This window comes from Mustelus asterias, chromosome 15, assembly GCF_964213995.1.
Source record: "Mustelus asterias chromosome 15, sMusAst1.hap1.1, whole genome shotgun sequence".
Taxonomy (NCBI): Eukaryota; Metazoa; Chordata; class Chondrichthyes; order Carcharhiniformes; family Triakidae; genus Mustelus; species Mustelus asterias.
This window is the reverse complement of record NC_135815.1, coordinates 49,329,552-49,357,113: the sequence shown is the minus strand read 5'-3', so window position 1 is coordinate 49,357,113 and position 27,562 is coordinate 49,329,552. Positions and strand designations below refer to the sequence as shown.

The 27,562-nt window shown below is 41.4% G+C and overlaps 1 protein-coding gene across 2 annotated transcripts in view; it reads right to left on the bottom strand.

Annotated features, from left to right (window-relative positions):
- Nucleotides 1-27,562, bottom strand: part of sptbn1 (spectrin, beta, non-erythrocytic 1) — a 244,542-nt gene that overhangs the window by 108,572 nt on the left and 108,408 nt on the right. The window contains exon 1 of one of the 2 annotated variants that reach the window (XM_078229864.1): nt 12,304-12,782. The exons of the other annotated variant lie outside the window; for it this stretch is intronic. Within the exon in view, the coding sequence (XP_078085990.1) occupies nt 12,304-12,412 (109 nt within the window). The 5' untranslated portion in view covers nt 12,413-12,782. Of the gene's footprint in view, nt 1-12,303; nt 12,783-27,562 lie in introns of those variants that run through there. 2 annotated transcript variants of the gene reach the window in all.

The window sequence follows — 27,562 nt, the reverse complement described above, 5'->3', positions numbered from 1 at the left end:
AAGCCCATCCATGTCTTTGTCCTTTCAGATACCCAGAAACTGCCATCTGGTAACAAGTGATGTGAAAGCCTGATACGTATGAGATACACGAGATTAAAAAAAAATCAATCTCACTTGCAGCCACTAGCTCTGCACACACTTTAGACTGTGACATAGAGGTGGGATCTGCACCTAGCAAGTCACAGGACACAAGTGTTCTGTAGCCAGGGCAGGGAGAAAATTAACAGAGGTGCAAACTTGGCAAGACCACACACGAGTTCTGCTGCAATGGATCTGACGAGGACTTTGACTGAGGGAACAGGGAAAGAGTGATGAACATGAGCACAGAAACATTTGGTGCATTGGCAAGGTTATCAGAAAGCTTAACATTGTCAAGGAACATGGAGGAGTTTGATTCCAACTAGGCATAGACAGAGGTTGAAGTCCATCCATAGAAGTGATCCTGACTCCATGAGAATCCGACCATTTCCACTGCAGCCTAAGTCAAAGCAACACAATGTCTCAATGCTGTACTGAAGTTCAGCCATGAAATCTCAGCTTGATACCATGCAGGTTCAGATTGCTGACATCATAGGTGTGGATATCAACGCACAAATGGATTTGCTGGGTCTCTCAATCTCTGCTCAAGCAGAAACTCAAATACACTACATCTACAGGTTCCCCTTTATCACCCGGCTTGCTATATCCTCAGAGAACTCTAATAAATTTGTCAAACACAACCTCACTTTCAAAAAACCATGTTGATTTTGCTGGATTGTATTGTGATTTTCTGAACGTCCTGCTACTACTTACCCAATAATTGATTCCAGCATTTCCCCCAATGACAGAAATTAGAATAACTGGCCTATAGATTTCTGCTAGCTGCCTGCCTCCTTTCTTGGATAAGGTGTTACATTTGTGGTTTTTCAATCCACTGCGATATTTCCAGAGTGGCACTGAATGAAAGCAACACAACAGTTGCCAAGATAATGGGCATTCACCAGTGTGATATTCAGAGTGTGGTTACATACCACAAACGGTAAGTTGTGTGGTTGTGGTCCATCTCAGCATTGTGGTGCCCACAGAGCCACATATGCATTCAATGGAACCCTGCATCAAGGCAAGCCACTATTCTAGCAAAATCTCATGCATGCAAAAATCAAAGAAAAGACCTCTCCAAGTATAAAGAGCCTCTGTCGCCTCACTGAAGCAGCTGTGGACAACAAACTTGGAAAATGTTGCGCAGGTTACTGGTTGCAGCTTCGTACGACCTCAATGCAAAGAAATTCAGAGTCATAACCACCTTTACAGTGACTCCCCTACTCTGAGGCCCTGTTTGAGTTTGTGTAGGTGTTGGGCAGTGTTGGTTAAAGTTGTTGAAGTCTGCAGGAATGGTGCTGTACATGAAGACACCTTGCTTTTGACCATGACGGTTGGCAGACTAACTGCTTCAAGTCATGGATGCTGTAGTTGCATTTGTTGGAATTAGTTGCATAAAAGGGAAATGGAAATGGAGGAGAGGCAACAAAGCAGCAGCCAAGCCATTTGCAGAGGGAGGAGGGAAAAGCTCTCAGCAGGAGGCCTTACCCACTTATGGTCATTTGGTAAGGGTAGCTATCTCCACCTAAGCCAGGAGCACGGTTTGCATCACCTGCACTTTACAAAGGAGGTGCTTAAAGAACTCTGCTTCCTCTTGTACCAGACATGCAGCCTTCATTTAGCATAGACAATGCACACACTGCTTCTGGTTTAGGTGGAAGTAGGAAAAATGCTACCAAAAGACAACGGTGTTCTTCATGCACAGCACCAGTACTGAAGACTTCATGAACTTTAACTAACTCTTTCAACCACCAAACACTTACACAACTTAAACAGAGCCAAAAGAGATTAATTAGCAACTAACCAATAAGTTGGTGACCCCTTTTAATACTGCTGATACGAGTGTCCTTCCTGCCACTGAGCACATGCTCAACTGTGTGCGCTTGAAAGAGGAATAGGTTGAAACTAGTAATACTGATGCCAAAGGAGCCTTGCACACTGATGACATCATATTCTACTTTCACCGCATACTTCCGGTGCATGCTCTTAGCACCTCACCAAAATGACATCCTGGTATGTATCAAGTGGGCTTGTGCAGCGTAAAGTCATTTTGGTTCAAAAACAATATCTGCAGCCCCCAAATAATGGATGCTTTAGAGCCACATTTATCCCTGTTGAGTGTCTGTAAAGTCAAGAATCCATTGGACAGTGCACCTTCAAAAGATGGATCAGACATTGAAAATCAAAACCACATAACTGTTTCAATAATTCATGGTGTACATTAAAGATCCAAGACACTATTAAAAGTGGGATGTTCCTCCAATTTGGGCTAAGACTTCTCTCTCAACCAGCTTTATCTGAAATACATGAGAGATTGATGGAAGCATATATAACTATTGCTTGTAGGCTACAGTTGCATACAACCGTGGTTGCCTTATTTCTCCACATGTCACTGCAGTTCAAATGCAATGTTTGTTTTTCACAGGATGTGGGCATTGTTGGCTCAGTCTGCATTTGCTGCCCATCCCCAATTGGCCTCAAGAAGATGGTGGTGAGCTGCCTTGTTAAACTGCAGCAGTCAGTAGAATCACAGAATGGCTCCAGCACAGAAGGCCATTTAGTCTACGGTGTCTGTGCTGCCTCTCCGAAGGAGCAATTTACCTAGTGCCACTCCTTGGTCTTCTCCTCGCAGCCCAAATCCATCTTGGGATGCCTTGACTGAACTTGTCTCCACCACACTGGCAAGCAATGCATTCCAGATACCAACCACTCGCTATATGAAAAGGCTTTGCCTCACGTCTCCATTGTTTCATTTATCAATTATCTTAAATCTATGCCTCTTGTCCTTGACCAATTTCTTGCATCTATGGGAAGTTATTCCCCTATCTACACTGTGCAACCCCCTGGTTTTGTACATCTCTATCAAGTCTCCTCTCAACCTTTTCTTTCCCATCATGTGGTGTAAGTAGGCCTACAGCTATTAGGAAGTTCCAGGATTTTCACCTAGCAACAGTGAAGGAACAGCAATGTAGTTCCAAGTCAGGATAGTGTGTGGCTTGAAGGGGGACTTGTAGGTCACGGTGTTGCCATGCATTTGTTGCTCTTGTCCTTTTAGGTGGTAGAGGTTTCAGATATGGACAGTAATGTTTAAGGAGCCTTGATGAGTTTCTGCAATTCATCTTGTAAATGGTACACACTGCTGCTACTGTACATCAGGGGTGCAGGGAATTAATTTTTGAGATGGTGGATGGGGTGCCAATCATGCAGGTAGCCTTTTCCTGGATGGTTTCATAATTCTTAACCTCTGTTGGAGCTGCACTCATCCAGAGAGGTGGAGACCATTCCATCGCACTCCTGACTTGTGCCGTGAAGATGGTGGACAGGGCTTGGGAAGTTAGGAGAGTTACTTGATGCAGAATTCCCAGCCTCTGACCTGTTCATAACCACAGTATTTATATGGATGGTTCCATTGAATTTCTGGGCAAGGTAACCCCCAGGATGTTGATAGTGGAGGATTCAGCAATGGTAATGCCACTGAATGTCAAGGAGAGATAGTTAGAGCCCCTCCTGTTGGAGGGGGTCAATGGCTGGCAATCAAGTAGTAAGTAACATTTGCACCACACATCAACCCTAGCCCCCGAATGTTGTCCGCGTCTTGTTACATATGGACACAGATTGCTCCATTATCTGAGCAGTTGCAAGTGGAACTGAACATGGTGCAATCTTCAACAAACATCCCCACTTCTGACATTATAATGGAGGGAAGGTCACCCATGAAACAGTTGGAAGATGGTTGGGCCTAGCACACTATGGTGAAGAACTCTTGCAGTGATGAAACGGCGATCACTGACCAACAACCACAACCAACTTCCTTCTGCTGGTATGACTCCAACCAGTGGAGAGCTGTCTCCCAACTCCCATCAACTTGAGTCCTGCTAGGGCACCTTGATGCTACACGGTCAAATGCTGCCTTGATGTCTAAGCTCACCTTTCACCTCACCTTTGAGTTCAACTCTTTTGTCCAAGTTTGGTTCAGGGCTAAATAAGATCAAGAGGCAAGTGGCCCTGGCAGAATCCAACTGAGCATTAGTGAGCAGGTTATTGCTGTATAAGTGCCACTTGATAGCATTGTCAATGACATCTTGCATTACTTTGCTGATGACTGAAAGTAGACTGATTGGTTGAGTTGAATTTATCCTACTTTTATGGACACGACATAACTGGGTAATTTGCCACATTTTTGGGTAGATGCCAGTATTATAGCTGTACTGGAACAACTTGGCTAGGGATGTGACTAATTCTGGAATGCAAGTGTTCAACACTACTGCTAGCTTGTTGTCAGGGTCTTGTGAATCACTTTGTGATATTTCTCAAGTGTCCACATAAATGTAATTATTTTTCCCTTATGAATTCCCTGTCATCTTCTTTCCTCTACGGAAGGTGGAAAAAGTGGGCTGAATCATCATTGATGGCGTTTCATAATTATGCAATTTATTCATAATTGCACTACGTTCCACTTGACAGGCCAAAGCAGGTCAATGGTCATACAATGTGAATGCTGGAATTTGAACGTGTCATGATGTCACTGTGGTTAGTTCTGCAGTGAAACAGAGCTACTAGGTTTTCCTAGTTAAAGTTACTTTGATATTGACCTCACTAAAATACTTTCACTGTTGTTCTTTTAACAAACTGACCTCATTAAATGAATATTTCACAGCAATTGTAGCTGCAATGCAAAATAGTTTGCTTTGCATTAACACAATAGTTATGGTGCAAATTCAACAAATGTCTGATCTGACCATGGCCATCTAGAAGAATGATGCTGCCTTGAGAAAGCTGTCCTCATCCTGCTTTTATTCGGATAGATTGGACCTTCACACTTGAATTAAGTTTAACATTGGCATGATAAGAATCATAGAATCCCTACAGTACAGAAAGAGGCCATTCGACCCATCGAGTCTGCACCGACCACAATCCCACCCAGGCCCTACCCCTACATATTTTACCCACTAATCCCTCTAACCTACGCATCTCAGGACACTAAGGGGCAATTTTGACATGGCTAATCAACCTAACCCGAACATCTTTGGCCTGTGGGAGGAAACCGGAGCACCCGGAGGAAACCCACGCAGACACGAGGAGAATGTGCAAACTCCACACAGACAGTGACCCAAGCCGGGAATCGAACCCAGGTCCCTGGAGCCGTGAAGCAGCAGTGCTAACCACTGTGCTACCGTGCCGCCCGGTACGATAAGATTCTGGCTTTGCACTGGTGCTAAACTTGCCAAGTTTAATTATTATAAAATTCCCCATATAATGCACTATGATGGGCATGGAATCTAGAACACAAACTAACTTTCTACAAGATCACTTTGGGATTGTTATATTGTTGTGACTGTGGGTTGGATTTCTATCTAATTAGAAACTATTCTGATTCTCAACATGGCAGCTCAGCATTCCCAGGAAGTAGGTTCAGTTTCCTTCTGACTTTGCTGAGGCAATTTCCTGACAGGTCAAACAGCAAATGCATCAATACCATCTGGGTGAGACCCTCCACACTTTCCTGATTGAGAATAGCATGCTATATATTTTTTTAAATGGAAGGGTCAGAGAACCCAACTACAGAAATGTAACCAAGTAGAAAAGAACTTTCACTTTGAAATGGCCAGAGGCTATATATTAACAACTCTCATCCACATAATACGCAAGCTCTTTGTTTATACACTGAGACAATCAAAAAGGATACACATTTCCTTTCAGGGCATCCTCTGTGTGCCACTTGTAAAAATATACAGCGTCTGACATTGATAAAGCTTTTCTACAATGACCATTGTTGATGAGAAATATGCTGTAATTTACTCATATTTAGTTCCATGTTAACATCTGCACAGAAATGCCCTGTTTCAATTTTCAAGCTTTTACATGGACTGCTCCAAATTGAGTTAACTAGGCAATAAGAAAGATTTCATCTAATGGCAACATTTTTTTCCAATCTATATCTAACTCAAATGGCAAAACAGACAATGTATACATTAGCAGTTTGCTTCAAGAACTAGATGTACACTGTTCTTTACTCGTCAGTCTGCAATTGCACAAGGAGTTTAAAAACTTAAAAACCAAACTTTCACTCCACCCATACTACAAAATTGTTTCATAAGACAAACAAACACCACCACAGGAACAACTGAATACTTGATTTGTATTCTGTGCAGTTAGAAAGAAAAAACAGAAAAACTTGCATTTATATGGCACTCACAGCACTTTACTGTCAATGAAGTACCCCCCCCCCCCCAACCCCCCAAGTGTAGTCACTGCTGTAATATAGGAAATACAGCAGTCAATTGTAAGCACAAACCTCCAACAAAAGGCAATGTGATAATGACCAAATAGTCTATTTTTGTGATGTTGAATGAGGGATAAATTTTGGCAAGGACAGCGTGGTGACTTCCCTACTCCTCCTCAAAATAGTACCAAAGGATTTTTAGGTCCATCTGAGGAAACAGACAGGGACTCAGTTGAGCATCTCATCTGAATGACAGCACCTCTGACGGCGACAGTGGAACACTCCCTCAGTTCTGCACTCGAATGCAAGCCTTGACTTTTGTGCTCGAGTTCAGTAGTGGAACTTGAACCTTGAACTTGTGACTCCTGAGCCACAGATGACATGGTTGCAAGTTTGTCAATCATTTGGGACAATCCTGCTGGCAACTAGAGGTTAGATAGCTCTAACACAAGGCGGCAATTTTACACAGAATTTACAGTACAGAAACAGGTAATTTGGCTCAACTCTGCTTTTATTTAGTCATTCACACGAGCTTCTCCCACCCTATGTCACCTTACCATCCAAGCATATCCTTATATTCCTTTTTCCCCTCATGTACTTAACTAACTTCCCCTTAAATGTATTCATGCTTTATGTCTTCTTGTCTATTCTTTGTGGTAGCAAGCTCCACATTAGGGCAGCACGGTAGCACAATGATTAGCATTACTACCTCACAGCGCCAGAGACCCAGGTTCAATTTCAGCCTCAGTCATTGTCGGTGTGGAGTTTACACATTCTCCCAGTATCTGCATGGGTTTCCTCTGGGTGCTCTGATTTCCTCCCACAGTCCAAAGATGTGCGGGTTAGGTGGACTGGCCATGCTAAATTGCCCCTTAAATGTCGGGGGATAAGTAGGGTAAATACGGAAAGTTGCAGGGATAGGGCCTGGGAGGGACTGTTGTCGGTACAGGCTCAATGGGCCAAATGGCCTCCTTCTGCACTGTAAGGATTCTATGCAAGTCTATTATAACCATTCTGTGGGTAAAGAAGTTACTTCTGAATTATTTGTTGGATTTATTAGTGCCTATCTTATATTTTATAGCCCTAACTTGGAATCCCCTTAAGTAGAAACATCTTGTCCCTGTCTACCTTATCAATCCTTTCATAATTTTAAACACTTTTACTAAATTACACCTCAAGCCATCATTTTCACAGATAAAAGAGGCCCAGCCTGTTGTCGCTCTCGATAACTAGAACCACTCAGTTCTGATGTCATCCTTGTAAATCTGTTTTGCAGCTTCTCTAGTGTAACACCTGAACTGGGCCAACATTTTTCTTTTTCAATTCTATTCCATTCCTTGATACATGAAATAACTTTTATGATCTTATTGACAGTGTTGTTACTTTATGGATTTGTATACCTGTACTCCCAATCCATCTGCTCCTCTAATCCATTTTGATATTTATACTTGTTTTAAAACTCCCCTTTAAATTCAGTGAGTAAATTTGAATTTTTTAGCTTTCAGTTGTGATTGACCCAGAGTTCTAATAATAATTTAGAAAATCGCTTGGGAAATAGGAATATTAGGGTGCTAGTGGGAGAAGACTAGGTTGGAGTAGATTTGTTGGGGTTGAATGATCGGTTTCTGAGATGTAACATTCTGGTTCCAGAGCACCAGGTTCTACTGCCTGAAAGGCACAGAAATTTATGATCTCTGCACATGAAAGTTAGTAGTACAGATACCATTAGATGCATGTGGTCAATTTTAACGACTCAAGATTGATTCTCTTGACACAGTATTGTCTTATTCTGGACTTCCAACTTTCACACCAACTTGACATAATGGTAGCACCTTAAAATTGTGAGTTGAGACCTACTCCAAGATTTAAGGACACAATCTTGGCAGTCACTTTGGTGCAGCACTGAAGGAGAGTGCTGCATTTTCAGAGATACTGCTTTTGGTATAAGAGACTATACAAAAGTGCACATGAAGGATCCCATGGCATGAAGAAGAGGAATTCTCCTGGTGTCATGGCTGATACTTGCCCTTCGACAAAACAAGTGGTCATCACTTCATTTGCTATTTGTGGGACCTTGCTACAAGCAAACAGGTTGCTATGTTTGCCCCACATAATTGGCTACTGTTCAAAAGTAATTAATTGATTCTACAGCATTTTGAGAGGTGAAGCTGGGAAATACACAATTTATTTCTTGCAGTTACTTCAGGGCAAGAGCAGTGAGTGTGTGAGGAAAAAGTGAAGACAATGAGCAAGTATCTGAATGCAAGAACACAAAAATGACATGCGGAGGAAGAGGGAAAAGGACAGTTCAGGGAAAGGAATGGAGGAAGTGTGCTTGGTGTCTCTGATAGTGTAAGTTTGGGCAATGAGACTAAATATTTTTGAAGCACAGAAAGTGCCATATAGCTCTCTGCACCTGTGCTCATTCTGAAAGAATATGTAGATATTCCCATTATATTCTTATAGATTTTTATTTTCCATACCCTCAATTACTTCACTTTGAATAGCTATTATGAATTTTGTTCCAACCACTATTTGTGTCAATGCATTCCATGTCTTAACTCTCTAATCTCTTCCTTGATCCTTTTGGAGATTATCTTAAATTTGTGCCCTCCAGCTAGCAATTTACATGGGTGAAAAATGGGAAACAACTATTTATTTTATCAAAACCTCTCAATTTTAAACACCTCAGTCAGATCTCCTCTTACCTTTTATTGTCTTGATGAAGAGAAAACTGATTTCTCCTCAACTGATACCTGATGTAATCTTAGTGAATCCCCTCTGCAGTCTTTCCTCAATCTTAAGCAATATTTCCAAAACAGTAGCCTAATCAAAAATTTGTATAGATTTAGCATGATCAAAATTTAGTTTCCCATATTTTTCAAGTTTGCTTTAGCAATATTTCAGCCACCACTTCAAGATCCATATATGTGAATCTTCAAGTTGTAATATACTCAGGATGAGAAACTTGTTCGTACAACTTCTTACTGTTCTCCTCCCTGTAAATCACCTTTTCTTCAATCCCACCTCCAAGAAGTGCCAAAATTCAATAAACTCTTTCAAAAATTCATGTCTGATCCCTCAAAGACAATCGAACAAGCCCAAGGAAGCCATAACTTGTTAGCTATTGCCTCAAATAGCTCTGCCCTGTGCCATGATCCTGTAATTTTCCAAAAACATACCTACATCTTGTTAAAGGACTGGAAAGAGTCAATCCTCACTATCAGCTCTGCAATACAATTCCACAAATCAATCTGAGCAAAATCAAGCTTCCTCACATCAAATTGGATTCCCTGCTTTCTCAATTTAATTTCTTTTTGGCTATATTGCTGAAAATAATCCATCCATTTGTGTATTATTGATTCCTGCAATGATTTCAAAGGCCTGATACAGATCCCCTCTTGGCCTGTTAATCACTATTGAAGTCAAAACCATAGCACAACACTGATTTCCATAAACTCAATGTACTAGCTTGGGATGGAGGGTGGGCATTCAGACTTATGTTCTTTGCAATACTTACTTTGGAGCAAACATAGTTCTCATTATGGGAACCAAAAATGGTACACGGTTCTCAAGGTGGGTTCTTCCCAAGACTCACGAAACTACTATTGCAGCCTGAATAGTGCAGGCACTACATCCCAGGGCCCTGCTTGCTTTGGTCACAGCTGCAAACCATTCTTAAGTCTCCCTTCCTGTTATCTTTAACCTGCCCACAAATGTTACACTTGATATTTCAAAGAACAGTCATCTACAAAGAAAGACATCTGCCAAGCTTGGGTTCACTTCCCCAAACTATTTATATCTAGTTGTAATCTATAATTTATTTCCTTTTCTAAAATCAGAACTACAAAATGTATTTTTAAAATTTCTTCCATGGGATATGGGCATGTCTGGCAAAGCCAGCATTTGCTGCCCATTTCTAATTGTTCTTCAACTGAGCAACCTGCTAGGCCATTTCAGAGGGGAGCTAGAGTCAACCACATTGCTGTCGATCTGGAGTCACATGTAGGCCAGATCAGGTAAGGTTGGCAGATTTCCTTCCTAAAGGGTCTTAAATGAACCAGATAGATTTTTATGACAATCTATGATAGTTCCATGGTCACTATTACTGAGACTAGCTTTACATTCCTGATTTTATTAGCTGAAATTAAATTCCACCAGCTACCATGTTGGATTTGAATCTGTGTCCCCAGAGCATTAGATTGGGCCTCTGGATTACTAGTCCATGCATGAAACAAATAACTTCTCTATTTATCCCCTGCTCCAATTTGTGATTAAATGGAAAAGGGGGGGAACATACCAAATTAACTCGTGGGTACATGAGACATGATATGATACGTGGTGTGCTAAAACAATGTTTTGGAAATTAATCTACCAAATTACCCTGATCTACCATTCGTTAATTTTTCAAAAAAGATGTTTATCAAAAAAAAAACCTTTTCTAAAACCATATTGAGCATCGGTTATCAAGGTTAAGTTTTGCATGTAATCTGCTCCTGTACTCCTTTTGAAATTTTAATGTATATTGCCTCTCCTTGTTCTTACTCCAAAAATGTATCATCTCACATTTCTTCATCTTAAATTTCATGGTGCATCAATTTTCCCAGTCTACTCTCTTATCTATGTCCTTTTGCAGTTACTTACAATTAGTGACACTCCCTATCTTTCTGTCAACGCCAAACATTGTTACTGTACCCATTCAGGTCATATGTACTTCATAGCATTACTCACAAGTTACCCTTGCTATTGGAAACAATCCCCTAAAATAAATCAGATAAATCTCAGTCGAAATCACAGATTTAACTAACAACCTCCATGGATGGAACGGTTCAATAGAACACTGCCACATGCCATCAGCAATAGCGGAGATTTAGATCAATTTATTAGATGGTAGTATAAATGCAATTAACAAATATCATATTAGGACTTCCCTTAAAACATGCACACCCTACACTGTATATTCTTGAAAACTGTAGAAGTCACAATTTTAAAATAAATGTAATATCATAACTGCTGTCAGTGCCCTGTATAAATATAAAATATGAGGGACTATTATTGACTGTTGGATGACAAGAATTGGGAATCCTGAATGGCTTTTCGTCTCCAACTCACAACAAGACGAACACCCAGCTGAAATCAGTTAATTTACCAGAGTTCATGGAAAACCCCAGGGACATTCCTGGTCAGCAAGGTTTGGCTGATCAGTGGTTAAACTCATGGAGCTGTCAGGGAAACGTTTGAGAACATTTTTACAGCTGGATCAGACATGATGGTCTAGTTGGTTGCATGCATGTTAAATAATTAGGAAGCAGTTTTTCTTTCAGTTAATAAAACATTAGCCTTCCAGACAGAATGTCAATGAAGCTTCTTACAGTTAGCTACTAAACTGTGTTTAGTGAGAAAGATCTCTTTTCTCCCAGCAAAAAAAAAATCAGAACTACAAAAAGCAAAAAAGCTCCTTTCGCCATTTCAAGCTCAAAGGAATAATTGTCAGGAACACAATTATCATGGCTTCAGTCATCTTTCTTCCCCTGTTTATAATTTATGTGCCAGTGTTAAATATTTCAAAGCGTTGCTGAAGAACAAGGGAGTCCTTTCACAGTCTGAAGCAGAGAGCAAAGCTTTGTTCTCTCAAGATTAAATGGCATAACAAAATTTGGGAATTCCACAACAGATCTAAAAAAAGGACCACTCCCTCTTTTCTTCCTCTATTGTTCTCAATAGCTCAGCTACCAAAATGCCTTGTTAACTCATTTAAGGCTAAATTATCTGATCACTCTGAACCTAGAAGGTTGCTTTCAGTCTGGTTTTTGTTTTTTTTAAAATTGCAACTTATTAGCATTCTTTAGCTCTTTTCTACCAGGTAGCAATTTCTTAATAAAAATACTTTAAAAGGGCAACTAACTAGAAAAAAAATCATGGCACCACATGGTTACTGCACCTGCTAACTGGAGTTCACAGGGATCTTAGCAACAGTACTAACAATGGCTTGGCATTCTTACCTTGAAGCTGCTTGAATCTTCCTTCCAGCTGATTATAATTGTATGGCATCTGAGCAGGAAAGCCAGCAGATAATGGTCCTGACATGCTAGATGCCCTATGTATTTCCATTTGGTGGCAATAAATTGAAGGGCAATCCAGTAAAAAACAGAAGGGTAGAAATCCTCCGGTAAACTCAGACAACCACAGAACCCTAACAGAAAAGGCTGGCTGCTCACTGTTGGTGTAACTACCCTACAAGTAAGCTTCTTAAATAAACAAAAATCCAGCACACCCCATTCAGTGTAGGTTGATAGTGTAAAAAAGCATCAGCCATAGATCAGCGTCACATTGTTTTTTGATTGTCCAGTCCGCTAGTCTCCAGACTATTTTAACCAGCAGCCTTAAAAATTCAAAGGAAGTGAACAACTGAACGGCACACCCACTAAGCACAAGCCAGCAGCTAATCTTCCTTCTTTCTGAAGCCAATAAGCACACCTTCACATTACTCCAGTCTGCAGTGTAATTTAAGCAGTAGGCAGTCTCAGTTTGAATGATGTCACTATTAACATAAGAGTAGCAAGGGGTGGGAATGTACCACTTGCAAAAAAATAAAGAGGGGTTCACAAAAGGTATGCAACAGTTAAAAGAACAAGTAATTGTTAGAAAAATCAGTTGTTCTTAAAGCATATACAGAAGTAAATAAAATCTTCAAGTTTCCTATTAAAAAAAAACATGTTTCTACAAAAACAAAAAAATGCTTCCTGACATGGTCCCTCCTTAAAACTGGAGAATCACAATCATTTAAGTTCCTCGTAACGGGAAAGTCTCAGATTTCGATCACATGGGAAGGAAGAAGAATTTCCTTTTACTTAACTAAGACAATTACATTTCTACACACAAGCTAACAATATTGCAAAGATGTCAACACTATCTTAAACTTCTAGGATAACTTAAAAGTGGAATCACACTTCACAGTTTCATGTGTTGCTACTGCAAATGATTAAATTCTTAGACCACACAATACTGATAGACATTTAAAGTTTTCCGAAACAAAGTACTTTCAAAATTGTTTTAGTTTTTTGAGACTTTGTGGAAAATGCGGCAGACAGACATGATTGGCAGAATGGAGTGGCTAGCACCCCTACTATTATCATAAATAACAACCTGAGGAAACAAAGCTCTTAAGGTCCATTTACCTCCAAGTAAAATAAAGGAGTGTTAATATGTCCCTTCTGCATAAATTTGATCCTGCTTCTCTGAAACCGAAATCCCCTTTCCCAGCTTTGTTATTTATTGACCAACCCATCCTACCACAGAAAAAAAATCTATTCATGTTTTTGTGCACAATTTCAGGAATGTGAACAATAATAAAACACATGGGGTGGGGGTAAATTTCTGGCTGCGTTGCACCTGGCACAGATCGTATTAGGGATCCGCAGGGTCAGAGAATTGCAGGGGAGGGAACTATGCGTGTTTAGTGCCAGCAAAACCCCCTTCAGGTTTTTTCCAGCCCCCAAACCCTGATGTAATCTGGTTCCTGCCAGGTGAGGGTAGGAACCAGATTAACATATTCATATATCCATTAAACATGAATAATCGATTTCAAGCCAGATTCCCTCTACTCCTGGGGTTCTCAGATCTTCGGGCACAGCAGGAACCTGGTGTGAATCACTACTGGTCTCCACAAATGGAGATCAGGCGTGATGGCCACATCAGAGGGCTCAGAGTCCACTGAAGCCCCTGGGTGGTCGGGGTCATGGCTGGGAACTACCCATCTGGCATTGCCAACTTGGTGACCCATTGGGAGGGCCCCAGTGCCAGTGATTTATGCTCAGGGTAGGGTGGGGGTGAGATCAGGCCAGCAATCTATGATGGGGGAGGGGTAAAACATGCCTTCTATGAGGGAGTGGGATGGGGGGGTGCGTTGCTGGCAAGGCAAGCATTTGATGCCCATCCTGCCTTCTTGAAACACTGTGGTCTATCAGATGCAGGTATGCCAAAGTGCTGTTGGGAATAGAATTCCAGGATTTTGACCCCATAACCACATGGGAATGGTGATATAACTCCAAGTCAGGATGGAGTATTGCTTGGATGAGATGGTGAGTTCCAATGTACCTGCTGCTCTTGTGATTCTAGGTGGGAGAGGTTGCGAGGTTGAAAGGTACTGTTGAAGGAGCCTTGGCGAGTTGCTTTAATGCATCTTGTATATAGTATATCAGACTGCCACTGCACATTGGTGGTGGACGAAGTGAATGCTTATGGTGGTGTTAAGGGTGCCAAACAAATGGGTTTTGTCCTGACATCAAACTTCAAGTGTTTTTAGAGCCGCACTCATCCAGACAAGTGGAGGCTCTTCCATCACACTTATTGATTTGTGCCTTGTAGAAGATGAACAGGTTTTGAGGAGTCAGGGGGCTAATTACTCTCTGCAGGATTCCCAGCCTCTGACCTGCTCTTGTAGCCACAATATTTATACGGATGGTTCACCCCCCAGGTGTTGACAGTGATGAATCAACAATGCTAATAATATTGAAGGTCAAGGAGAGATTATTACATTCTCTCTTATTGGAGATGGTCATTACCTATACGTGGCACAAACATTGCTTACCTCTCATCAGCCCAAGCCCCTGAACATTGCCCAGGTCTTGCTGCATATGGATACAGACAGCTTCAGTAACTGAGTTGTGAATAGTACTGAACATGTATACAATCAGCAGCAAACATCCCCATTTCTGATCTTAAAATGTGGGAAAGATCATTGATGAAATGCTGCCTTGATGTCAAGAGCAGTCACTCCTACTTCCTCTCGAGTTCAGCTGTTTTGTCCATGTTTGGACCAAAGCTGTATTGAGGTCAGAAGTTGAGTGGTGCTAGCAGAATTCAAACTGAGCAGGTCATTGCTGTGCAGGTGCCACTTGATAGCACTGTTGACAACACCGCCCATCACTTTGCTGATGATTGATAGGACGCTGAGTGGACAGTAATTGGTTGGATTGGGTTTATTCTGCTTTTTGTGGATGGGACATAACTGGTGCCACACAACACAATGGATGGTATGCTCAGTGTGAAGATAGTACTATGTATTCAGAAGGACTGTGCAGTCGGTGATCATTTATCCAATCATGAACAGAAGCATCTGCAGAATGTAGATTGGTGAGGGCAAGGTCCAGTAGCCTTTTCCTCTTTTGTTGGTTCCTTCAGCACAGCACCTGCCTCAAGCTCAGTCCAGCCAATATGTGTCCTTCAAAACTTGCCCAGTTCAGTTAGTAATGGTTCTACTGGGCTATTCTTGGTGATGGATGTTGAAGTCTCCCAGCCAAAGTACATTCTGTGCCCTTGCCACCCTGGATGTTGCCTCCAGGTGGTTCTGATGGTTTAAGTTATTATTGTCTTACATCAGTCTGCTAATATTTAAAAAGTATTGGTTTTTTTCAAGGAACTGGGGAGGTCTAGTTGCCTTTCACATCTGGGATCTGGGTTGAAATCCAGCCCAGAACTGTGGGATGAAAATCACATCTGTCTGTGGTATAAAATCCCCATGGAACACTGGTTCTGACCAGCTTCCATCCAATTTCTTGTAGGAACTATTCTTAAATAGAAACTAGTGTACATCTTTCTCAGAAATCACTTTCACATTGCATGAAACCAATGTCCTTCCCACTAGTTCCTGAAGTGTGGGATTCACACAGCAGGATTGAAGGCAAATTTAAGATTATTGATATTCAATGAAACTAGTTACCAGGAAGACTGGTCTTTAGAATGGATCTTGCTAGAGAAATCACAGGGTGACAGGTGCGCAAAATGGAAAATGTTTTCTTGGCACAACAGAGTACGTGCTTCTGAGTTGGGACTGTGGCACATTTGAGGAACAGAAGAAAAGGCCTTACTTTAAATCCAATCCAGAAGTGTTGTGAAAGGTTATGTACTGTCATGTTAACATCCTTCGTCCCATTAAGCAAAAAATTCTCAAAAACATGTCCGCATTTTAAAAGGTACAAACTCAAATCGAATATAACTAATCACATCTGACACAAGTAACAATCTATATTAAATGTAGGTAAATAAAAATAAATGAGTTTTGCACCAGCTGTTAAAGCACCTAAAGTTAAGACTGAATAAATATTTGATGCAAATACAGTAAAGAAAGAACTTCTTTCACACCCTCAAGACTTCCCAAAGAGCTACACAACCAACTATTTACTTTCTATTTTGGAATAAAACATGGCAGCCAATTTGCATACAGCAAAATTACCAGTTCTTTGCTGACTTAAATTGAGAGATTAATGTTGTTGAGGAAGTGGAGCGAACACCTCTGTTGTAATAATGTCATGGAAACTTTTATATCCAAGCAAACAAGCAGACAAGTCTGTGGCTTAATGCCTCATGTGGAATGCAACTACAATGACACTGAAGCACACCTTCAGTACTGCACTCAAAATGTTGGCCATTATATGCTTAAAGCCTGGATTGACATTTGAGCTCTGGGCCTTCGCTTTCAGAGGCCTTGGTTTTAACACTTGTCCAAGATAGAACTGCCAACAGTAGAACACTGAATTATCAGCCTCGACAATGGTGCTCAAGTTTTTCAACTGACACTAGGATTCACAACCTTCTGGCTGAGTGAATACAGTGCTACCACTAAGCTGAGGCAGACCTTAAATGCCAATGCAGGTAGCCGAGGGGTTTGGAATGTTTTAAAAGAAAACAAAATTGTCAAAGGATATAGACCTAACTATCACATTTGTTCTTTGGTCACATATATAATAAACTACTTCAACAGATCTCATGCACTTCGGTAAAGCTGTTTATGGAGCAGTAATTCGAGGGTAACAGAGGAAGGCATCATCATTCTCAAAGAAAGGAGAATGGTACATTGTAATGGTAAGAGGAGGAGAGAACAGTGGCATTAATTAAAACACATGTCAAAAAAATGTTCACCTCTGTGTTTACATCAATATAGGATTTGCATTATAATTTTTCGGTCAAAATTTGGAAACAATGAATAGAGGGCATCGTAGTCAATACATTTACAAACGGTTTGCTGAGCAATAAAGGGAGAATTTTAACTTCTTAATTTGCAGGTACATAATCAAAGAAGCATTGGATTGCCCTATGACAATTGGTGGTCGCTGGGCGGCATGGTGGCACAGTGGTTAGCACTGCTGCCTCAGTGCCAGGGATCCGGGTTTGACTCCGGCCTTGGGTGACCATGTGGAGTTTGCAGGTTCTCTCCATGTCATCATGGTTTTCCTCCCACAGTCCAAAGATGTGTAGGTTAGATGGGTTGGCCATGTTAAATGCACGGGGTTACAGGGATTGGGCAAGGGAAGTGGGCCTGGGTAAGATGCTCTTTCGGAGAGTTGTTGCAGACTTGATGAGCAGAATGGCCTCCTTCTGCAGTTATACTTTACATTTTAAGCTACCAAAAATAGCAGATAACTGCAGCTTTTGTAGTTTGCAAAAAATGAGAATCCCATTTTTCTTTTTACTGACTGCAACCCTACAATAAAGTTCCAATTTTTGATTACTACCATCATGCATAATAATTCAGGCTGATCACAAGGTCTTCATGTGCCTTCCTTCAAGGGTTCCTTATCCTTTTAATATAAAGTAATTCATTTATCTAATAGGGATATAAAGGAAAACCATGAATATTTGAAATTAAAACTCATACAGCATCTGAAAGAGAAAGATAGAAACTTTGGGGATTTAATATATCAGCATTTTGTTATGTTACAAGCATTATGTGTTTTCATTTCACAAGTTCACCTGTGAGATATCTTTCTAAGCTTTTAAATATGAGCTGTGCTCAGATGAAGCGTCTTCGGCCTGATATGTTAACTATTTTCTCTCCACAGATGCTGCCAGACTTGCTGAGTATATCCAGCATTTTATGTTTCACCCATAACTTTATTCACAACCCAAATTTAAACAAATTCATCATCCAATCTAGACAAATTAGGCTGAGATGCTCATTTATGTGCAGCTGTTTTAGATATAAAATGGGCTCCATTGTGGGCCTCCCTTTACCAAAATTGACTTTCCGTGAACTGAAATTGCTTTAATTCTGGAAAACCAGATCAATAGCAGGCCTAACTAGCAGTCCTTAAAAGGGACCTTTCTGCCACCACTAAAAAGGTTGTCTTAAAACATGTATACTTAAATGTGGAGCTGGTCGGTGCAAGATACCTTTTCTACCTCCACATTAAATCAATAGGGTGCTACCAGCCACCACTCGCTGCCTCCCCGTTCCCGATCTCTTTTGGGAATGATCAAGCATTGAATCAAGCCCAAGGTCAGGTGCAATGCCTTTTCTTGTCAGCTTGGATCTTGTTTGTCTCTCTGCAGGGGGCTATGAATTGGATTCAATTTGAATTTGTTTTTGGAACAAGCAAGGAATGGATTTGGGTCTGCCCAGTCCACTCTGGCTTTGTAACTTTAATGGAGTAAAAACATTTTTTTAAAAATTCCTGATCAACCAGAGATTGGCACAAACCAATTTCCAAGTTCACCTCCAAGATCAGCTTAGAATTGTCATTTTCTGGAAATACAAAAATACACCTTTTGTTGAACCATGGTTGTTAAGAAAACAAATTCTATTCATTGAATGAAATATAGCAAGGAAGTGGCTTTGAAATATTGAAATACAACTTAAATGAAATATTCTACCACTGTAAAGTAAGTCCTCACTTAACACTGTTTTGCTTAAATATTGTTAATATAGTGTCACTATATCCATTTAGTCGTCATCAGTTTCATTTTAACGTCAGTGGCCGCCAACATCCTCTTCTATGGCCTAGCTGCTCACAAAACCTTTACCCCAGTGCATCCGCTCTCAGTCCCCCTAGCTCCCAATGTTGCTTCCTATCTTGGCTCTCCAGCCTCCCCTCATGGGCCTTCACCCCCCTCACATTACCGTCTAGTGGTCACCCTCGCTCTCTCTTAATACGTAGTATGACCAACTCTAAACATGCTCTCCATGTAGTTCTTAGCCTCACGAATGCGTCAGTAACTCCAGTCATTGCTCGAGTTTTGAAACCGTTATGACAGGGATGGGACAGTGTATAGCCCCCCTACTCCACAGCATTGGTTAAAGAGTTAATGTACTCACCGAAGCGACCAATTAATCACCCTCACCGCCATTAGACCCATAACAAACACACCATTACACATGATGCGTACACGCACACACGTACACGAACACGCGTACACATACACACACGGGTTCTGTTTCCCATTCTATTTCAAGCAAGGCAAGGAGAATGCAAGCTCTCAGTTCAGCCCAAGTTCATAACTTAAAGCTCATCTCTGTCATGTGATTTGCAGTAAATCACTAGCCTTTGCCTTTAATCCAGTTTTTCCTCATCAATTAAAACATCTGCAGTGCAACAACTCTCCCAATCAAGTACCATACTGGTCAAGTGATATCTCGGATAAGGCATCGTTGGTCCCAGTCCAAAGGTGACTTATGACCTTCTTTAAGAAAATCTAGGTAATCTTCCAAGTGTCCAGATAAAGCAAAGTCTTTCCACATTTTGGAAGAAAAAGATGGTTCCTAACAAAACCCAGAGCTCAAGTTTGTGTGGCTGGTGAAACTTCCTGCATTTGTGGTTGTCTAGGCCACGGGAAGTATATCCAATTTATAACGTCACAAAGTGTGCATTCCATGCGGCCTCGCTGCCCTGCCTTAACTGTATTTTGCTTTACAGACTACTTATCAAAGCTTAGAGACCAGTAGGTAGAAAGTAGAATTACTCACCAAGTAGCTCCTTCCCTTGTGCCAACGTTACTTTTTATTCCTGACGTCACATGTCGAAGTCTGCCTATGTGCCACTCTCACTAGCCGCTTTTATGCGCCCCTCAGCTCTGTCCTTCCTGCTGCTCGACAATTAGCTAAATACTTGCATTCTTAAAAGATTTTTAAAATTAATGCTTATCCTCACCACCACTTAATGTACTACTTTAAACCTTAGGAATACAATAAACCTTCCCAGTTAAAAATAAAAAATTGTAGATTCACCAGTTTCTTGCTTCCCTTCTGTTTGTGTCTAAGATTTACCAATACTAATAAACCTTACTATTATAAATCTTATTAATACTGATAAATAATAAATAAATATACCTTGCTAGTGGTGATACATGACAGTTTAGTTTTCTACTCCCAAGCAGTGTTATCTTCACAGGTCCATTCCTCTCCACCCGCCAGGGTGGGAGTTGAACGCTATGTCCCCAGAGCATTAGGCTGGGCCTCTGGATTACTAGTCCAGTGACATTATATGCGTGTGTGCTGGAAGAGATGGTGCTGTGGTGATAAATATAAAGCAATAGCTTGTCTAAATGAGTATCATCACAAGAACATTTTAACAGAATATGCTGAGACACTTAGGACTGAAATACAGTTCATTTGATGTTGTGTCTCCAATTTCAATTGCTTAGTTAGCCCCCTGTGGCATGGTTCACAGGACTATAAGATATAGGAGTAGAATTAGGGCATTTGGCCCATTGAGTTGAGTCAATCCTGGCTGATGATATGATTCTCATCCCCATAACCCTTGATGCCCTTAATGATCAAAAACCTATCTATCTCGGTCTTAAATGACCTGATTTTGTGTCTCTGTATGCCCTGTTTGAGAGCAGATATCCACTCCATCTGACGAAGGAGCAGCGCTCCGAAAGCTAATGGCATTTGCTACCAAATAAACCTGTTGGACTTTAACCTGGTGTTGTTAAAACTCTTACTGTGTTTTAAATGACCTCCACAGCCCTCAGTGACAATGAGTTCCACAGATTCACCACCCTCTGGCTGAAGAATTCCTCCTCATCTCAATTCTTAAGAAGCGTCCCTTCACTCGGAGGTTGTGCCCTCGAGTTCTAGTCTATCCCACTAGTGGAAACATCCTCTCCATGTCCGCTCTATCTAGGCCTCTCAGTATTCTGTAAATTTCAATTAGATCCCTCCCACTCATCCTTCTAAACTCCATTGAGTATAGACCCAGATTCCTCAACCACTCCTCATATGACAAACCCTTCATTCATGGGATCATTCTTGTGAACCTCCTCTGGACCCCACCAAGGCCAGCACATCCTTCCTTAGGTATGGGGCCCAAAACTGCTCACAATATTCCAAATGGGGTCTGACCAGAGCCTTATACAGCCTCAGCTGTACATCCCTGCTCTTGTATTCATGTTAAATGTTAGGTGGAAGCAGGTGATGAGTGTGAAGCAAACACACAATTGGATGGTTGTAATGGCAAGGGTATAAAATGTCACACCTGTTGGGAAGGATTAGTGTATTGGCAGGTGGGAGTAAGACTGAGTTATCGGATGTTGCTGGGTCCTGATGGAAAGGTCCTAGGGCAAACAGGTTAGGAAGGTCAGTGGGCATGGACGTCATGATAGAGGAGTCCCATTCTTTGCTTTTGGGGTCCAGTGAAGTATCCCTGCTCTTCCTGGCCCACAAAGAAAACCAAAAACAACTCTTCTATTTGTGCCTCTATTGCTTGCTGCCAAGACCAGGCCTGAGGTTAAAGTAGCAGATCAATCTCAAATGATGTCACTGGAACAGGATCCTGATATCTTCAGGTGGAGGCTGTGCTTCCCTGGTCAAAAGAGCAGTTTAAAATTCCTACCCACAGGAGGGCAAAGGGGTCACTGCAAATAAGTCACTGCAGTTACTTTAACTGCCCACTTGCCCTTTTCCATCAGGTGCACCTTGTTAAAATCAATCTTCTTTTTCTATTGATTTGAGCTCATTAAAGGACAGACTGAGTACAGCTTTCTTCCCCCAATTGTTCTGGCTCTCAGTGAATGTTTATTGAAACTGTGCATCCAGGCAGGCACATGCTGTAGAACAATTATGCACACCAGATGATGCATATGCAATTAGAACAGATGAGAGGAAATGAGAAAACGCAAAAGCAGAGAAAACTGTTAGGATAGAAAGGGTGAATTGTTCTATAATTCATCTAGCAACTATGGATTGATTCTACAGGTTAAAAGCTGCACCTATGCTCAGTTTTCAGAGAATGATGTTTTCAGTAGTATCGTTCCAACATTTTGAAGAAACTCTAATAAAGCCCAAGTGCTTTTGCACTGGCTTTGGGATATCACCACCCTTTGATATACGTGTCTCAGTTAGCTAGTAGCAATTCCAGCTAAAACTTGTCAAACATGCTGAATCCATGGCTAAAGACACATTTTCACTAAGGTCAATGGCTACAAAGACAGGTTTTACTAGATATACACAGCTGCGGGCTTTAATGGATCTGGCAAGTTTATTTAGGAATTGCTGCTAGCCGTGCGAAACACATACATGAGGAGCTAGTGGCTGTCTCACTAAATACTACTTAAAAGCTTTGGTGGTTAATGTTTTACACCATGTGATGTACACACACATTGCTACTTCAATGATATGAATACTGGCAGAATTTCAAAGGCAAATGCAGAAAATATGCATACCTTATAACTGCAGCATGCTTTCAAGCATTCAACGTTTAACCTTGACAACGAGCGAGTGGTAGGGTAGGCTATTTAGTCCTGATAAGTTTCAAAGATCAAGCGCGTTGGATCAAGCCCAAGATGAGGTGCAATGCCTTATCTTGTCAGCTTGGATCTTGTTTGTCTCTATTGTGGAGACCATGAGTTGGATTCTATTGGAATTTGAATCTAGATTTTGGAGCAAGCAAGGAATGGATTTGGGTCTGCCCGGTCCAATCTTAGTATTGGCTTTGTAACTTTAAGAATGGAGTTTAAAAAATTAAAAATAAAACAGTCCTGATAAGTGCCACTGCCTAGCCAAATCCCACATCCAGACATACGTACCAGGGTAAGTTGCTGGTTGACAAATAAGGAATGGAATCCCTACTTACAGGCATTAAAATCAATTTCAATATCTCATTTCTATAATGGTTAAGAGCTGCTAACTGGCACATTGTAAACATGAAACCTTGCATATGGTTTTTTTAAACAAATTTTGGAATCCAATGTTGTATTTTCTTTCTTGTCCCCCACCTCTACCAAATGCGCTACAACCTTGGTAAAACTGACCCACCAGGAGGTGCACAAGTGATCTGGTTAGATACAGGATAACTCAAATTAAAAAATGAACCATCACAGAATTATATTTCTCAAGTTTCTTTTTACTCTTTTAGATCTAAGAGAAAATCTAGCTTCTCCGGTATATCCCCATAACTGTAATCCCTCATCCTAGAACTATTCTAGTAAATCTCTTCTGTATTCTCTATAAAGCTTTCATGTCCTTTCTGAAATGTGGTGCCCATATTGTTTTACTTGTTTATGGTATGGGGGTGTCACTGGCAAGGCCATCATGTGTTGCCCATCTCTAATTACTCTTGAAAAAGTGGATGTGTGCTGACTCACTGAAATGCTCCAGTCCATGTGATACAAGTACACCCGCAGTGCTGTTAAAGAGGGAGTTCCATTTGTGGATGTTTACTCTGCTGCCACGGTGGAGGTGGTGGAGGGAGCGAATGTTTAAGATGGGTTCCGATCAAGCAGCCTGCTTAGTCCAGAATCATAGAAATTATAGAATTCCTACAGTGCAGAAGGAGGCCATTCAGCCCATCAAGTCTGCACCGACAGCAATCCCACCCAGGCCCCATCAGCGCAACTTCACATATTTACCCCGCTAATCCCCCTGACACTAAGGGGCAATTTAGTAAGGCCAATCAACCTAACCCGCACATCTTTGAACTGCGGGAGGAAACCGGAGCATCCGGAGGAAACCCACGCAGACACAGGGAGAACGTGCAAACTCCACACAGACATTGACCCAAGCAGGGAATCGAATCCAGATCCCTGGAGCTGTGAAGCAGCAGTGCTAACCACTGTGCCACTGTGGTGTTGAGCTTCTTGAGTATTGTTGGAACAGCTCACGTACAGGCAAGTGGAAAATTTTTCTGACAAGACTTGTACCTTGTAGTTACTTTAACTGCCCACTTGCCCTTTTCCATCAGGTGCACCTTGTTAAAATCAATCTTCTTTTTCTATTGATTTGAGCTCATTAAAGGACAGACTGAGTATAGCTTTCTTCCCCCAGTTGTTCTGGCTCTCAGTGAATGTTTATTGAAACTGCGCATCCAGGCAGGCACATGCTGTAGAACAATTATGCACACCAGATGACGCATATGCAATTAGAACAGATGAGAGGAAATGAGAAAACGCAAAAGCCGAGAAAACTGTTAGGATAGAAAGGGTGAACTGTTCTATAATTCATCTAGCGACTATGGATTGATTCTATAGGTTAAAAGCTGCACCTATGCTCAGTTTTCAGAGAATGATGTTTTCAGTAGTATCGTTCCAACATTTTGAAGAAACTCTAATAAAGCTCAAGTGCTTTTGCACTGGCTTTGGGATATCACCACCCTCTGATATACGTCACATGGGAAGTCACATGGTTAATTACTCACCACAGAATTCCTAGCCTCGCTCTTGCACTTGTAGTCAAATGGCACATTTACTGACTGTTAACGCCACGCGCCCGCTGCAACAAGGTCAGAGAATTTGGTACCTGGTCAAATTTCCGTTCACGGCAGCAGGATGGGAAAATCCTGCTGTCGTGAACAGCCGTAACATTCTGGCCATAGTATTTAGTGGCCCGAGCCTGAATGCTATCCACGTATGCTGCTTCTGGGCATGGACTGCTTCAGTACCTGAAGAGTTATGAATGTTACAGAACAATTGTGCAATAAATTCAGACCTTATAATGGAGGGAAGATCATTGATGAAGCAGCTAAAGATGGTTGAGCCTAGGACACGATTCTGAGGAACTCCTGTAAATGAAGTATGAGAAGTATATATCTTGCCCCAAGGACAGATAATGCAACAACTTGCATTTATATAGCACCTTTAACACCCTTAAAAGTACTTAATTGGCTATAAAGCACTTTGAGATGTCTGATAGTTGTAAAAGCACTGTATAAATGCAAGTCTTTTTAAACTACTGAAACATTCCAAGATGCTTTACAGGGACAAAATTAGACGAACAGTTGCACTGAGATGAAGGGAGAGGCATTCAGATAGGTGATCAGAAGCTTGGCCTGAATGGTTTTTTTTAAAGGGAGCTTCTTAATGGAGGAGAGCGAGCGAGAGATGGAGAGCTTTAAAGGAGGGACATCTACAGCTTTGGGCAAAAATGTCTGAAGGTAAGCCACCAATGTTGGAATGAAGAAAGTGGGAGATGTACACGAGGTTTGGATTGGAGGAATGAGGAATTCTCAAAAGGCTGTAGAGCTACAGAGGATCAGAGAGATAGATAGGGAGCGGCAAAGCCATGGAGAGCTTTGGATATATGGCAAGAATTTTAAAAGCCATTGGTGGACCTGGAGCCAACTTAGGTTAGCAAACACAAGGGAATGAACAGGATTACGTGCGAGTTAGGAAATCATCAGTAGGACTTTGAATGAGCTTAAGTTTATGGACAGTGGAAAATGGGAAGCTGGCCTGGAAAGCATTGGAATGGTTGAGTCGAGAGGCAACAAAAGCCCAGCTTAGAGTTTCAACGGCACATGGTCTGAGGTAGAATCAGATGATATTACAGAGATAGAAGTGATGGTGTAGATTTTGGATTGGAGGTTCAGTTCAGGGGCAAATGGAATGCCACAGTCACAAACACTTTAGTTCAGTCTGAGACAAGTGGTCACGGAATGGAAATGGGAAGCAACATACTATCCTGGAGTCTTATTAGGGAATAGAAATGCCTATCTATTCCCCACAATTGAATCCCTATAACTATTGTATTCCCACACTTTGTACTCCTGCCCTGTGAATCAGAACCATTGCTGCTTTCCTCGGAGAGGCCATTCCTTTCAACAGTATCCAAAGCGATATATGCGTTTTGCAGGGGAATAGCTCCAGGAGATTCCTGCACTGCCTGTCCAGTCCTCTTGCTCTGCCTGGTGATCAACCATTCTCTTCTTTCCTGTGGAATCAAAGCCTGCAGTGTGATCACCTCTCTATAAGGGGTTATTCATGATACTCTACGCCTCGTGGATGCTCCACAGTGTTCTCAGCTGCCGCTCCAGCTCCAAATCCAGGTTTCCAGGAGCTGCAGCTGGAGACACTTCCTGCACACATGCTGGTCCCGGGGAATGGAAATTTTCCCAGCTTCCCACATACATCATGAGGAATACACCACAGCTTTGAGCTCTCCTGCCATGACTTACCTGTTTGGAAGATTCTACTCTAGGGACCTTCTTCCCTGGTCCATGTTACTACAGAATATAGCCCGTACAAACTATAAACCATAAAAAAGACCTTCCAAACTATAAGCGATAAAGATAGTAAATATTTACCCAACCTTACCCATTGCTTGCCTATCAGCTCTCTCCCTTGCAGCCTCTACTCTTGCAGCAGGGCAAGACCACTCAGTTCAATTCCCACTGTGCTCCAAATTCCCAGATAACCACACCCACTCTGGCTCTCTCTCACTCAGAATGTGCTCTCCCCCACTACTCATGTGCAAAGTTTGCAATTAAATACTAAGACCCAAGCTGACGATCTCTGATTAACCTGTTCCTTTCTAAAGTGACAGTTTAGCCTGTTTCTCAATTAACTAATTTGTCCACCACTGAAGTCAGACTGACAGCCTACAATTATTTGGCCTGTCCCTCGCATCCTTTTTAAATAATGGTACAATTTTCGTAGAGCTCCAATCCTCTAGTACCTCACCTGTATCTCGTGAAGATTGGAACGTGATCTTCCGAGCATCTGCTATTTCCTCCCTGGTTTTCTTGGGCAGCTTGGGAAACAATCCATCCAACCCTGGTGATTTATCCACCTTCAAACATGACAGTCCCTCTCTCATACTTATTGTATCTAATATTTCACAATCCTCCTCTTCAACTAGAATTTCTGCATTATACCTCTACTTAATGAAGACAGAGACAAAGTACTCCTCAAGTACCTTGCCACATCTTCAGCATCCATGCATACGTTATTTTACGCAACCCTGATAGGTCCTACCCTTTCCTTAGTTATCTTCTTGCTCATACTGTTAAAACATCTTTGAATTGTCCTTGATATTACATGGCAATATTTTTTCAGATCCACTTTTTGCTTTCCTAATTCCGTGTTATCTAAACCACCCCAAGGATCCAATGTTTTGCCTTTGCTAGTCTGACAGAAATGAAAATACCAATAAGGTTTGGTAGAATACAAGTAGAAAGCACTAAAAGGCCATTTCTGTGCTCTCTCAATCAAATTCTGATTTATGCAAATTAATGCAATGTTAACAAAAATTCAGTTTCTTCCCTGTTGAAG